Below are 14,198 nucleotides of genomic sequence, written 5' to 3' on the forward strand. Positions count from 1 at the left end.
TAGTGCCATTGTATTACCTGTAACATCCCTGTTTCTGTGGATTGTCTTTTTCTTTCTGGTCTATGTGACTCTTTGGGTCTCTCTTGGCTTACAGAAGCCCCCTTAATATTTTTTGCAGGGGTGGCTTTGCGGTCACATATTCTTTCAGTTTCTGCTGATCCTGGAATCTCTTTATCTCTCTAACCATCCTGAATGACAGTCTTGCTGGATGAAGTATTGTCGGCTGCATGTTTTTCTCATTTAATATCCGATTATGTCTTGCCAGCCCTTTCTGTCTTGCCAAGTCTCTGTGGATAGTTCTGATGTTTTCTGATGTTCCTCCCACGTTTCATAAGAAATCTCTTCCCCATAGCTGGTATCAGGACACCTTCCTTCACTCTAGGATTTGCAAGTTTCACTATTATATATCGGGTATTGATCTATTATTATTTATTTTGGGAGGGGTCCTCTCTGCCTCCTGGACTTGAATGTTTGTTTCCTTTCCCTGTTGAGGGAAGTTCTCAGCTATGATTTTCTCAAACATATAATCTAGTCCTTTCTCTCTCTCCACCACCTCAGGGATCCCAATTATTCTGACATTGGAATGCTTCATGGTGTCTTTGATCTCTCTAAGTCAATTTTCATGTGCTACTAGCTGCCTATACCTATTTTCCTTAGCTTCCTTCCTTTCTATAAGCTTATTTTCTGGATCACTGACTCGTTCTTGTGCCTTATTTACCCTTGGTGTTAGAGTATCCAGGTTAGACTGCATCTCATTCATAGCATTTGTAAGTTCGCCCTGAGTAGATCTCATTTCTACTCTTAGAGATTCTATATTGTCACTAGTGCTTTTTTCAACCTTGGCTATTGACTTCATGATTGCTATCTTGATGTCTGTCTCTGATATCTTGTTCTATTCATATCCATTAGTTCTGTGGAGAGGACATTGTCTCCAGTTCTTTTCTTGTTGAGAATTCCTCCTCCTTGTCATCTGTTGAGGGATGGTTGAGGGATGGACAGAGTCCAAAATATCAACCATGACCCAAGGAAAATGCACATTAGAAAAAATCTGAAGTGGGGAAAAGAAAGAATAAGAAACTAAGAAGGAAATGTAAAATTGTAGCCTGAAGTATAAAGCCAGTCATGAGGGAACACCTGGAGCTCCCTATATTATTTTCCCCTGGTGCTGGAGATTTACAGTCCTGTGGGAAATAATCTTGTCATTCACCTGTTCTTCCAGTCTGCCTTCTGGGGGAGGGGCCTGCCACTCAGCTTCTCAGCTGTCTTTGCCTTGGTGGAATTACCCCACCCCTTGTTGGGCCATCGGCTTAATTTCACTTGGTTGTCTGTGTGCCTCTTGTTCCCTGATGGCTTTCTGCTTCTTGTTAGTGGGTCAGAGCAAATATGGCCATGTGGGAATCTCTGACCTAGAGCCACAAGTTCCAGGTCCCCTTTCTTCAATAAATCCTTGAGGTTAAGCAGTATCCTCTTCTGTACATACCAAACTCTGTAGACTTGAACTATTCCTACCCATTGCAACTCTCCTGGGGGAGTTCCAGGGAACTGTGATTGTCTCTGTGCTTTGTGATTTTGCACATGGGAGCACGTGTGGGCTTTCTCGTGGACCCTTTCCTGTATCTCCCAGGTCACTGCTGGGTGCCACCCCAGTGTACTTTCAGACTGAACCACCCTGAGATCTGTTGCCCTGTTGTGGATGCAAGCCCTTTTCTATCTCCACTGGGATGTTAAACAGCCTCCACTTTCCAGTACTTTTCAGGACGAGGCGAGGCACTCTCCCAACCAGCCTGCCTAATGGTTTATGGTGACCGGAGCTGAGAGTTCCTTCTGGGCTTGCTGACCATAACAAGTCTCCCCTCTACACTGCTTGGGCATTCTATCAGATCAGGCTCCCCCATTCTTGCTGAGCCTCCTGGGATCCTGAGACCTAATGATCCACTTACAATCCTGCCCTATTCATTCCCTGTGCACTTTTCAGAAAGGAATGTCTCTCACTAGAGCAGGTTTCCAAAGGCCCTGATTTTTTGTGCTGGTGGCATATCACTTTCCAGTCGCCAGCTTATGGAGGCTCCATCTCCAGTCCATTTATATTCCAATATTTCCCCTGAGGATTCAAATTTCGGCATCTCCTACCTTGCAAAAAACAGTAATTTTTCTGTTTCTGGAGGTCCAGACAATTATTCTTATATCCGAGGTGGAGTTTGTGTGTGTTCAGAATGGTTTGATAGATACATTTAAATTCGAGGCACCAGGTGATACAAGGTCCCCTACTCTGTGCCCATCTTGCCCACTTCTCCCAAAACAAGAACTTTGATGACACACCGCACCAGCTGGATTTCTGATATTTATTTAGGTCTTTTCTCTTTTCTTTTTGATTAGTCTAGACCGAGTTGCTCAATTTTATTGTCTTTTTTCTTTTCTTTTCTTTTTAGAATCAGCCCTTGGTTTTGTTTTATTTTATTGTTTATTTTATTACGTTATGTTAGTCACCATACAGTACATCATAGTTTTTGATGTAGTGTTCCATGAATCATTGTTTGCGCATAACACCCAGTGGTCCATGCAATACGTGCCCTCCTTAATACCCATCACCAGGCTAGCCCAGTCCCCACCACCTCCCTTCTAAAACCCTCAGTCTGTTTTCCAGAGTCCATAGTATCTCAAGGTTCATCTCACCCTCTGATTTCCCCCCTTCATTTTTCCCTTCCTTCTCCTAATGTCCTGCATGCTATTCCTTATATTCCACATGTAAGTGATAATTGTCTTTCTCTGCTGGACTTATTTCACTTAGCATAATCCCCTACAGTTTCTTTCATGTCATTGGAAATGATGGGTATTCATCCTTTCTGATGGATAAATAATACTCTATTGTATATATGGACCACATCTTCTTTATCCATTCATCTGTTGAAGGGCATCTCAGCTCCTTCCACAGTTTGGCTATTGTGGACATTGCTGCTAGGAACATGGGGTGCATATGGCCCTTCTCTTGACTATGTCTGTATCTTTGTGGTAAATACCTAGTAGTGCAATTGCTTGGTCACAGGGTAGCTCTATTTTTAACTTTTTAAGGAACCTCCATATTGTTTTCCAATGTGGCTGGAACAACTTGCATTCCCACCCACAGTGTAAGAGGGTTTCCCTTTCTCCATATCCTCTGCGCCATTTTTTTCTTGCCTTGCCGATTTTTGCCATTCTAACTAGTGTAATGTGGTATCTCAAGGTGGTTTTGATTTTAATTTCTCTGATGGCTAATGATGTTGAACATTGTGTCATGTGTCTGTTAGTCATTTGTTTGTCTTCTTTGGAGAAGTGTCTGCTCATGTCTCCTACCATTATTGACTGGGTTTTTTGTTTTTTTGGTGTTGAGTTTGATAAGTCCTAGAGATCTTGGATATCAGCCATTTATCTGAAATGTCATCTGCAAATATCTTCTCCTATTCTCTGGGCTGCCCTTTAGTTTTGTTGGCTGCTTCCTTTGTAGTTCAGAAGCTTTTGAAAAAAGATTTTATTTATGTATTTGACAGAGAGACAGCCGGTGAGAGAGGGAACACAGCAGGGGGAGTGGGACAGGAAGAAGCAGGCTACCAGCCGAGGAGCCTGATGCGGGGCTCGATCCCAGGACGCCAGGATCCCTCCCTGAGCCGAAGGCAGATGCTTAATGACGGAGCCACCCATGCGCCCCTGTGCAGAAGCTTTTTATCTTGATGAAGTCCCAAAATTTCACTTTTGCTTGTTTCCCTTGCCTTTGGAGATGTGTACTGAAAGAAGTTACTGTGGCTGATGTCGAAGAGGTAACTGCCTATATTCTCCTCAAAGATTTTGATGGATTACTGGCTCACATTGATGTCTTTCATCCATTTTGAGTTTGTCTTTGTGTAGGGTGTAACGGAATGGTCCACGTTCATTCTTCTCTCTGTAGCTGTCCAGTTTTTCCAGCAACACTTAATGTAGAGACTAACTTTTTTCGATTGGATATTGTTTTCTTGATTTGTCCAAGATTAGTTGATCATAGATTTGAGGGTCTGTTTCTGGAGTCTCTTTTCTGATGCACTGATGTGTGTGTGTGTTTGTGCCAGTACCGTGCTGTCTTGGTGATCACAGCTTTGGAATATAGCTCGCAGTCAGGCAACGTGATGCTACCAGCTTTGGCTTTCTTTTCCATCATTCCCTAGTCATTTTCGGGTCTTTTCTGGTTCCATACAAATTTCAGGATTGTTTGTTTCAGCTCTTTGAAATATGCCAGTGGTATTTTAACAGGGATGGAAATGAAAGTGTAAGTTCCTCTGTTCAGGATAGACATTTTAATAATGTTTAACCTTGGTTTCCCTTTTTTATAATAATTTTTATTATGTTATTTTAGTCACCATACACTATATTCTTAGTTTTTGATGTAGTGTTCCATGATTCATTTCTTGTGTATAACACTTTTTCTGATCTGTTGTGTTGTTTTTTTAGTTTTTATAACATTTATTTATATTTATTTCTTCTCCAATCTTTATTTCCTTCCTTCAGCTGTATTAGGCTTCAGTTGTACTTTCTCTAGGTCCTTTAGGTGTAAATTTAAGTTGCTTATCTCAGATTATTCTCGCTTCTTGAGTTCTTCCTGTATCTGTGTATTTCTGTTGTAGGACCACATTTCCTAGAGAAATCAGGTGAACGTGTTAAAGGTTTTATACCCTTGTGTAGTCAGTGTGTGTGGGTGTGCGTGCGTGTGTGTGTGAGAAAGAGAGAGAGAGAGAGAGAGAGAGAGAGAGAGAGAGAGAGAGAGAGATCTTCAGATTCTACATCCACACAACACCAGGAAGGTGTCCACTGCTTTCCCACGTTGTCACTAACATTGATGCTGTGATTTGGTTTATGACGGTGACCCCCACCAAGACACATTCTGCACTTGCTTTGCATTGTCGATGCCTCTGTAGCCTCATGTCCAGCACGCACTTAATGCTGCTTCTAGGATGTTTGCACGTTGAGCTGGGTGGTCCTGTGATGAACAGTGAGTATAGCTGGGATTCCTGTGAAGGTTCAGATGTGAGCACCAGGATATTTGTAATTCATTGGTATTTAGGGACAGGAATAAACATTGTGAGTGACTCTGGTTTTTGTGGTTTTTACTATATCTGCTTTCACGTTAGAAAAATTTTCTAAGTCAGAGAGTGAAGAGGTGAGCACAGAATCATGTGTCCAGAGAGGGTCCCTGGGGGCAACTGCTCTATGGAGAGGAAGCCCCAGACCCTGACAGGAAACCTGCCCACAACCTCCATCTGCAGCTGCTCCTGGGGCTTAAGGACAGAACTGGTGACTAGTGTGCACCCCCTGCTGGTCCAGATCCCCTTCTACAGTGAGGTTTGTGTCTGGGCTCACACTGATGTCCCCTCACTGTGTCACTTGCACAGTAATACACGGCCGTGTCGTCGGCTTTCAGGCTGTTCATCTGCAGATAGAGCGTGTTCTTGCCGTTGTCTCTGGAGATGGTGAATCGGCCCTTCACGGAGTCTGCGTAGTATGTGCTACCACCACTACTGCTAATAACTGCGACCCACTGCAGCCCCTTCCCTGGAGCCTGGCGGACCCAGCTCATATCGTAACTACTGAAGGTGAATCCAGAGGCTGCACAGGAGAGTCTCAGGGACCCACCAGGCTTCACTAGGTCTCCCCCAGACTCCACCAGCTGCACCTCACACTGGACACCTGCAAGCACAAGACATCCTGGTCAGGAAATAGTCACACACCCACTGTTTGTCTCCCTCAGATCCACTCACACACTCCATGTCTCTTGTTCAGCATGAGTTACCTTTTAAAAGAGCAACAAGGAAAACCCAGCCGAGCACCAAGTCCATGGTGAGCTCTCTGTGTTCTGTCCTGATTACTGATTGGAACACCTGGAAACCCTGGGGCTGGGGCTCCTCTCCCAGCTGCAGAGTCAGGGTTGGGCTGTTTTAATCAGCAGAGGGAGGGCCCTATTTGCATGACCTCTGACTATATATTCAGCTTGGGATCTATGCTGACATAGAGGCCAGTAACCAGAACAGATATGATTGCCTTTGTTTTGGCGGTATTGACCGCTTTTGAAAAAAAATATATAACTTTTCATTATGTAGCTTTCCAGTGTATGTACGTAGCCTCCTTGTGCGACTTCATTTGTACATACTCACACAAATCCTGCAGGATAGGTGTCATGTTGTCCCATAAGGAATCATAAACCTACACCTAGAATTTTAGAAGATCTGTCACTTGTCCAAGAACACATGCAGGTTTAGAATGAGCTCCAGTGTCCAAGGACGACCTCTTGCCCCTGAAACAGCGAGGACACATAGGGCAGGCTCGTGGGAAATGTTGAACCCCTGGTGTAATGGGGACAGGATGATGTTACCTGCTCTAGAGTTACTTAAAATAAGGAGAGCCTCAGTTACTTAAAGTAAGTGCACGTGGATTTTCTAACATTTCAGTGTCTATGTGGTCCTCCAGCATCATCTCTGTGTTTATTACTTTTGATGAGTTACTAGACACAGGATACACTGCACACGTGCAGAATGTGTGATAGGATAAACCAGTGTCACAATCAAGCTTTCCAGAGTCAGCAAATCAATTCTCCCTAATATTTCCTATGTTTTCCCTGGAACTCCTCATCCTCCTTCCCTTCTTCACCCTGTACCCACATAACTTGGGTATTTCTCATGTTACTTAGACTAGTTTTAATCTTGAGGAATTTATAGATGTGCAATTATAATGTATGTAATTTCATTTGTAGCACTTTTTAAAAATTTCTCTCCATAAATCTTGAGAATTCAACCATGTTGCTGTCTGTAGCAAGAATCATGTATCTTAATGTTTGGCAGCTTTCCTAGCAGTGAACATAGCAGTATTTATTTTTTAAATGGTTGTTTGGGATAAGAATTTTTCCCAGTTTCTGATTATACAATAAATTTGCTTCTCACCCTGCAGATGTAGATATGGTGCTCAGAGAATATTTTAGTTTCATTGATCTGCTTTACTGTTTTTCTGGTTTCTATTTCATTGCTTTCTGCTCTAATCTTTATTATTTCTCTTCTTCTGCTTGGTTTAGGCCTTTTTTGCTGTTCTTTTTCCAGCTCCTTTAGGTGTAAAATTTGCTTGTGGATTTGAGATTTTTCTAAATTCTTCAGAGAGGTTTTTATTGCAGTGTACTTCTTCCTGAGGACCAAATTTTGTTTCCTAATGGTCTTGAACAGGTGTGTTTCCTTTTCCTTAGCTTACATGATTTTTAAAATTCTTCTTTTATTTCCTTGTTCATTCATTCATTACTTGGTAGGGTGCTCTTTCACTTCCAAATATCCTCTTGTGAATGATTTCACAGTGATTTCCAGATTCAAAGCATTGCGGTCTGACAATATGCAGGGAATGATCCAAATCTCTTGGTTTCTGTTGAGACCTGATTTGTGACCCAGTATTTGATATTCTGGAATAATGTCCATAAGCACTCGCAAAGAATGAGTATTCTGTTGTTTTTGTTGAAATGCTGTATATATATCTGTGTGGTCCACCTCGGCCAATGTGTCATTCAGAGCTCTTGTTTCTTTGTTGATCTTTGCTTAGATGATCTGTCCATTGCCATGAGTATGGCGTGAATTCCCCTGGTATTGATATGTGGTTATCAATGTTTTTCTTTACTGTGGTAAAGGGATTTTGTGTTCTTGGTTACATGCAGGAGATGTGTATCATAGAAGGTGAAGTTATGACCATGTTCTTTTCTTTATATTCAGAATGAGTGTGATTTACAGAGATGCATATGGATGCCCAGGTTTACCAAGGTTGATGAGTGATGGTTAACTCTGTGTCAGCGTGACTGGGCCATCGGTGCCCAGATTAAACATTGTTTCTGTGGGTGCCTGTAATGCTGTTTCCAGAAGAGACTGGTATTTGCATCCATGGTCTTTGTGAAAGTGGGCATCATCCAATCCATTAAGGTTCTGAACAGAATGAAATGCAGAGGGAGGAAGAATTCCCTCACTCTTCCTTCCTGCATGCTTGATCTAGAACATTCCTGTCCTCCTGCCTCTGGAGACAGTTACACATTCATGTCCCCAGGTTCCCCAGCCTGTGCTACTTCCATCATAGCTAATACATGAGACCCACTGCAGCCCCTTCTTTGGAGCCTGGTGGACCCAGCTCATGCCATAGCTACTGAAGGTGAATCCAAAGGCTGCACAGGAGAGTCTCAGGGACCCCCCCAGGCTTCACCAGGTCTCCCCCAGACTCCACCAGCTGCACCTCACACTGGACACCTGCAAACACAAGACATCCTGGTCAGAAAACTGTCTCACATCCACTGCTTCTCTCACTCATATGCACTCACATATTCAGTGTCTCTTGTTCACCATAAATTACCTTTTAAATAGTGTCCATGAAAACTCAGCCAAGCACAAAGTCAATAGTGAGTTTTCTGTGTCCTCTCCTGATCACTGAATGGGAACACCTGGGGATGCTGGGGCTGGAGCTTCTCTCCCATCACTGGGGTCAGGGCTGGGCTGGTTTAATCAGAGGAGCGAGGGCCCTATTTGCATGTCCTCTGACTCTATAGCCAGCTTGGTATCTATGTTGACAGAGAGGGCAGTGACCAGATCAGATGTGAATGCCTTTGATTTGGTGCTAGTGACATTTGGGAAACTTGGATTTTTGATTATATGACTTTGCAGAATACACACTTGGGCTCGGTGTGCTACATAGTTTTTACATATTCACACAAATCTTGGGGCCTAGGTGTCATGTTACTGCATAAAGAGATATGAACCTATTCCCAGAAGTGCAGAGGGTTTGTGGAGCGTCCAAGAGCAGTCTGGGGTGAGAATGCGCCCAGGACGTGGACCTGAGCTCCACTCACAGGACCTGCTGCCTCCCTGAACCACCTGCAGGACAGAGTGGGCAGGCTGATGAGGAATGTGGAACTCGTCCTGTGATGGGGACAGGATGATTGTTTCCGGACTTTACCTGAAGTGCAGAGAGAATCAGGGTTTGTGCAGGTGTACTTTCAAGTCTCTAACATGTCACTATGTCTGCGTGGCTCCTGAGTCATCTCTGTGAGAATCTGTAACGGCTGTGATGTGTGTACTTGACACAGGATGCACTGCACACGTGGAGAGTGCGTGATATGGTCATCACTGATGTTAGACTCAACATTATCACGTGAGAAAATAGATTCCTCTTACATCTTCCTGTATCTCCTAGAATTCCTCCTTCCTGTCTTGTCTTTTCCACCCTGTTCCCACATAACTACTGATTTTTCTCTGTTACCGTAGACTAGCTTTAATTTTCTAGGATGTATAAATGTTTTATTATGATATATGTGCTTTTATTTTTAAGGCTTAGTTTGCTCAGCATCAATCCTTGAGATCACATCCGTTTTGCTGTGTGTAGCAAAAATCACTATTAATTCCTGGCAGCATTCCAGACAATGAACACAGGAGAATTTTATTTTTTTAAGCAGTTGTTTAGGATTGGGATCATTTCCAGTTTCTGGTATTTCAATCAAGTTGCTTCCTAGCCTCACTTGAAGGTGTGAGTTCAGAGAATGTATTATTTATATGGTCTCCACGGCAACAACTAACCTGGAGTAGATGTGGGGGAGTACCTTTGCATCGATGAGGGACTTTATTTAGCTTTGGGGGTTTTCTTATTATGTAGATATTCATGGAACTCAATTTCACACATGGGAATTCGTATTTATTCATTTATTTACTCAATTCCCTCATAATGTAATGTTTACAGTTACTGTTTGTGTTACGTTAGGGTTAGATTTAGGGGTTAGGGTTAGGGGCTAAGGAGTAGGGCTTAGGACATGTGCCTGGTATCCTGTAGTTCAGAGACCTCCCCAGAGAGTAAATCTCAACATTGACTGGGATGAGAATAGCCTGGCAGCCATCTGCTGAGCTGAGGCAAGAAGGGGATTTGGGCATCTAAATACTTGTTTTTAGAAATGTTGATTTTGGGGCGTGTGGGTGGCTCAGTCATTAAGCGTCTGTCTTCAGCTCAGGGCGTGATCCCGTTGTCCTGGGACGAAGCTCCAGATCAGACTCCCTGCTCCACTGGGAGCCTGCTTCTTCCTCTCCCACTCCCCCTGCTTGTGTTCCCTCTCTCGCTGGCTGTGTTTCTCTCTGTCAAATAAATGAATAAATGAAATCATTAACAAAAAAGAAATGTCTTATTCTGTTCCAGCTGCTGTAACACTGTACACAGACTGGGTGGTTTTAAACAACAGACACTCATTTCTCACAGTGCTGGAGTCTGGAAAATTCAGGACAAGGTGCAGGCAGATGTGATGTCTGAAGAGCACCCTCATCCTGGGCTGTCCATTGCCTGTCACCGCACATGGGGTCAGGGGGCAGGGAGCTTTCTCAGTCGTGGTGTGTAAGGGCACTACTCCCATCATGAGGCAGCACCCTCCTGACCTAAGTGCCTCCCTGAGGCCCAACTCCTCGTCCCATCTCACTGTCGTTAGGTTTCTTTGTGAGGATGGTGGAGGTCACACACATTGAGCTGAAGTCAACAACTGAGGATCAATGAGCGATTCCCTGCAGATGAAAGGCCCCTCCCCTCTAGCACCTCAAAGTGAGGATTCTCATGGATCCAGTAGAAACTTCTGGTGTCTGCGTGCACACGGTGAACACAGAACCTTCAGAACCAGCGGGTGACCTTGGGGAGTGGACAGCTTCCACTGCAGACACCCGGCAAGACCTCAGTCCACTTCTAATAGCTTCCTTATTAGTATTGTCAGCTTATACGTTATCATTCTCATTTCTAGGGACTCAGGTGTTCTTCACCTATTTGATCAGTTCTCTTCCTTTTCACTTATTTTTCTAGTTGCATGGAATTAGGCATGAGACTTTATCTTCTGATGATACATTACTACACCAGAAGCCCCCTTACTCTGTCTTCTCCTGCACCACACATGGGACATCAGATAGGAAAGCCGAGATTCTGTGCCTTTGATGTTCCTGATCCCTTGGGATTTTCCAGCACTGAGCCATGAGAAAATCCCTGATGTCACGTCCGTTCCTGGTTTTATTAAAGCATTTCTGACACGCTGTGTGACATTCCCTGAGATCGATAAGCATTGTGTATTCTCCCATGTGTGTGTCGTATCATCTGATTCACCAACTGTATCAAGCTTGGTGGGGGTCCCTCTGCTTCTGGATGATGTCAGCTAACTAGATGCTGTGAGCATGGTGTCCACACAACACCCCCAGCACTAGGGCCATTCTCCTCTGGCTTTGGCTTCATGATGCTTCTGTGCCTGATGTCCAGCATGAACTGTATTTTACTGGCTCGTCGTTCGTACACTGGTTTGTGTGGTGCTGTGTTGTTGAGTCCTGCTGAAACTTTTACAGACTTGGCAGACTGACATCAGAATGTCTGTATCTAATTGTCATTTAGGGAAAAGCTGAAGCCGTGTAAGTGACGTTCTGCTTTTTGTGCATGGAAGTATAGTTTTCTCCTGTTACAACCAACTTTTTTATTCACAGATGTAAGAGGTAAGAAGAAATCATTATTCAAGAGAGCCCCCCTGGGGAAACTGTTTTATGGAGAGGATGCCCCACACGGTGACAGGAGACAAGCGTTTACTCTCCACCTGCACCTGCTGCTGGTGTGGAAAGTGTATTTGTGGGTCTTGAGCGCTGCACGCTGATCTGAGTGTCCCCTTGTCTCCTGAGTGCCCCTGATCTTGAGCATCCCCTGGTGACCTGAGCTCCCAGAGGTGACCTGCGATCCCCCTCATGACCTGAGCTCCACCAGGTGTCCTGAGAGCCCCCTGGTGTCCTGAGCTCCCCCTGGTGGATTCTGAGGGCCCCTGCTGTCCTGCCCCTACTGTGTCCCTGCAGGAAGGTTTGTGTCTGGGCTCACACTGATGTCTCCTCAGTGTGCCTCTGGCACAGTAATACACGGCCGTGTCCTCGGTGGTCACAGAGCTCAGCTGCAGGGAGACCTGGTTTTTGGACGTGTCAGCAGTGATGGAGATGCGGCCCTGGAAAGTCGGGTTGTAGCTTGTGCTACCTGTCCAGTACCCCTTCCACTCCAGTGCTCTCCCAGGGCACTGGCGGATCCAGTTCCAATAGTAACTGCTGGTGACAGAGCCCCCAGAGACAACACAGTTGAGAGAGAGGGTCTGTGAGGGCTTCACCAGTCCTGGGCCTGACGCCTGAAGTGTAAGTTGAGACAGGACACCTAGGGACAAAAAGAGTCATGGTGAGTCGGTCCCATCCCACAGAAAGGCCCCCGTCTATCCCAGAGCGTCCAGACCCTTACCCAGGGGAGCTGCCAGAAGGCAGAGGATGGACCACAGCATCTGCATGGCTGTCTGCAGGATGGAGACCCAGCACGCTGGCCTCTGCCTGTGATGCCGATTTCTTCTGGGAGCACCCAGGTGATTTGCATGTGGGTCCCCGCAGAGACGGGGAAGCATTAAAAGATCCTGAGCCCTGGTGACAGTCACTAGTTCTTGGTGTCCCCATGGTGGGTGGTGTGAGGACCCACTGAGCCTGTTCCTAGTAATCTAGGCTGAGTTCTGCCTGAACTGTTCTCCAGCCCCAGTTACTTGAGTGGGTTTGTGCTGGAGTTGATGAAGATTTGGAAACCTCACAAAGGTTCTCTTGTGTTCTCTTGTCGGGCTGTTAGACTGTGGGCTGCAATTTTAACCTTCAGATTCACCTGTTCACATACCTGGAGGATGAGGCTATAGTCCAGGGTCCAGACCATGATTGCTTGCATTCTTAGGGTCATTCTCTCCTTCTAATCAGATATGGGGTCCTGGAAGATGGCCTATGTCTCCATCTACAAAAGGGGGTGTTAGGAACTATACTCAAGGATTTACCTAAAGAAACAAGCTCATCCATGTGAATAGCAAGGCAGAGATTGGGTGTTAAGTGGGTATGCGTTTCTTCTTTTCCTCTTCTTTTAAATTTTATTTAAATTCAACTAGCCAGCGCATAGTACATCATTAGTTTCCGATGTAGTGTTCAATAGTTTATCAGTTGCGTACAGCACCCAGTGCTCATCACATCAAGTGCCCTCCTTAATGCCCATCACCCGGTCAGCCCATGCCTCCACCCACCTCCCTTCCCTAACCCTCAGTTTGTTTCCTATAGTTAGGAGTTTCTCTTGGTTTGTCTTCCTGTCTGATGACATCCCATTCAGTTTTCCTTCCCTTCCCCTATAATCCTCTGCACTTTTTAAATAAAGATTTTATTTATTTATTTGACAGAGATAGAGACCGCCAGTGAGAGAGGGAACACAAGCAGGGGGAGTGGGAGAGGAAGAAGCAGGCTCCCAGCAGATGAGCCTGATGTGGGGCTCGATCCCATAACACCGGGATCGCACCCTGAGCCGAAGGGAGACGCTTAACTGCTGTGCCACCCAGGCGCCCCCCTCTGCACTTTTTCTTATGTTCCACATATGAGTGAAGCCATATGATATTTGTCTTTCTCTGATTGACTTATTTCACTCAGAACGATACCCTCTAGTTACATCCATGGAACAGAAATGTTTATATGCAACTGATAAATTGTTGAACACTACATCTGAGTCTAATGATGTACTATATGTTGGCTAAATGAATTTAAATAAAAAATAACACCTAAAATCCAAGCCATATGGTCCTGTACTCACCCTGAGACAGATGGTTCTAGGGAGGAACACATTTAACTGAGTCAGAAAGGGAGGTGTTCCCTTCCCACAGAACGTGAGACATGCCGACCCTACTACACAGGCATCTAAAGGGGTCCAAGCCCCAGGATGTGCCCCCATCTCCATCCAGACCCCAAATCCTCATGGGAAAGAGGAGGATGAAGGGGAAGCTGGACGTGAACGTTCACACAGCGTCTGGAGTATGGAGCTTCTTTACCTTGATTTCTCTGTCCTCTGAGGTCCTCATGGACAGGTTCCTGCATGTATTATAAAGACTTTATGATTTATGAATCTATAATGGAAAAGTCATTTTCTCTGTTGCATGTTCTCTCTCTTTTCCTCTCCTCCTTATCTTCTGTCTCACACACAGGAGATTTCAACACACATGGCAGTTGGGGAAAGATTCTTGTAAGGTTACAAATTAGCGGGTTCACGTTGTTTGCTTTCTTCGATTCCACTGAGAACTCCTGATAGAATTCATAGTGATATACTGCTTTTCTTGTTTATTTCACCATTTCTGTATTCATTGTTCCTTCTCTGGGCAT

General features: G+C 44.8%; 1 gene segment (V, D, J or C); it reads right to left on the minus strand.

The window, feature by feature from the left end:
- Positions 1-8,157: 8,157 nt before the first annotated feature.
- LOC148107737 (immunoglobulin heavy variable 4-59-like) lies at positions 8,158-12,726 on the minus strand. The segment is given in 4 exon segments: positions 8,158-8,261; positions 11,875-12,195; positions 12,277-12,328; positions 12,691-12,726. Coding segments are annotated over 4 exon segments (513 nt in total).
- Between the last annotated feature and the right edge of the window lie 1,472 nt (positions 12,727-14,198).

This window comes from Ursus americanus, chromosome 26 (genome assembly GCF_024610735.1).
Source record: "Ursus americanus isolate L20-20 chromosome 26, mUrsAme1.1.p, whole genome shotgun sequence".
Lineage (NCBI taxonomy): Eukaryota > Metazoa > Chordata > Mammalia > Carnivora > Ursidae > Ursus > Ursus americanus.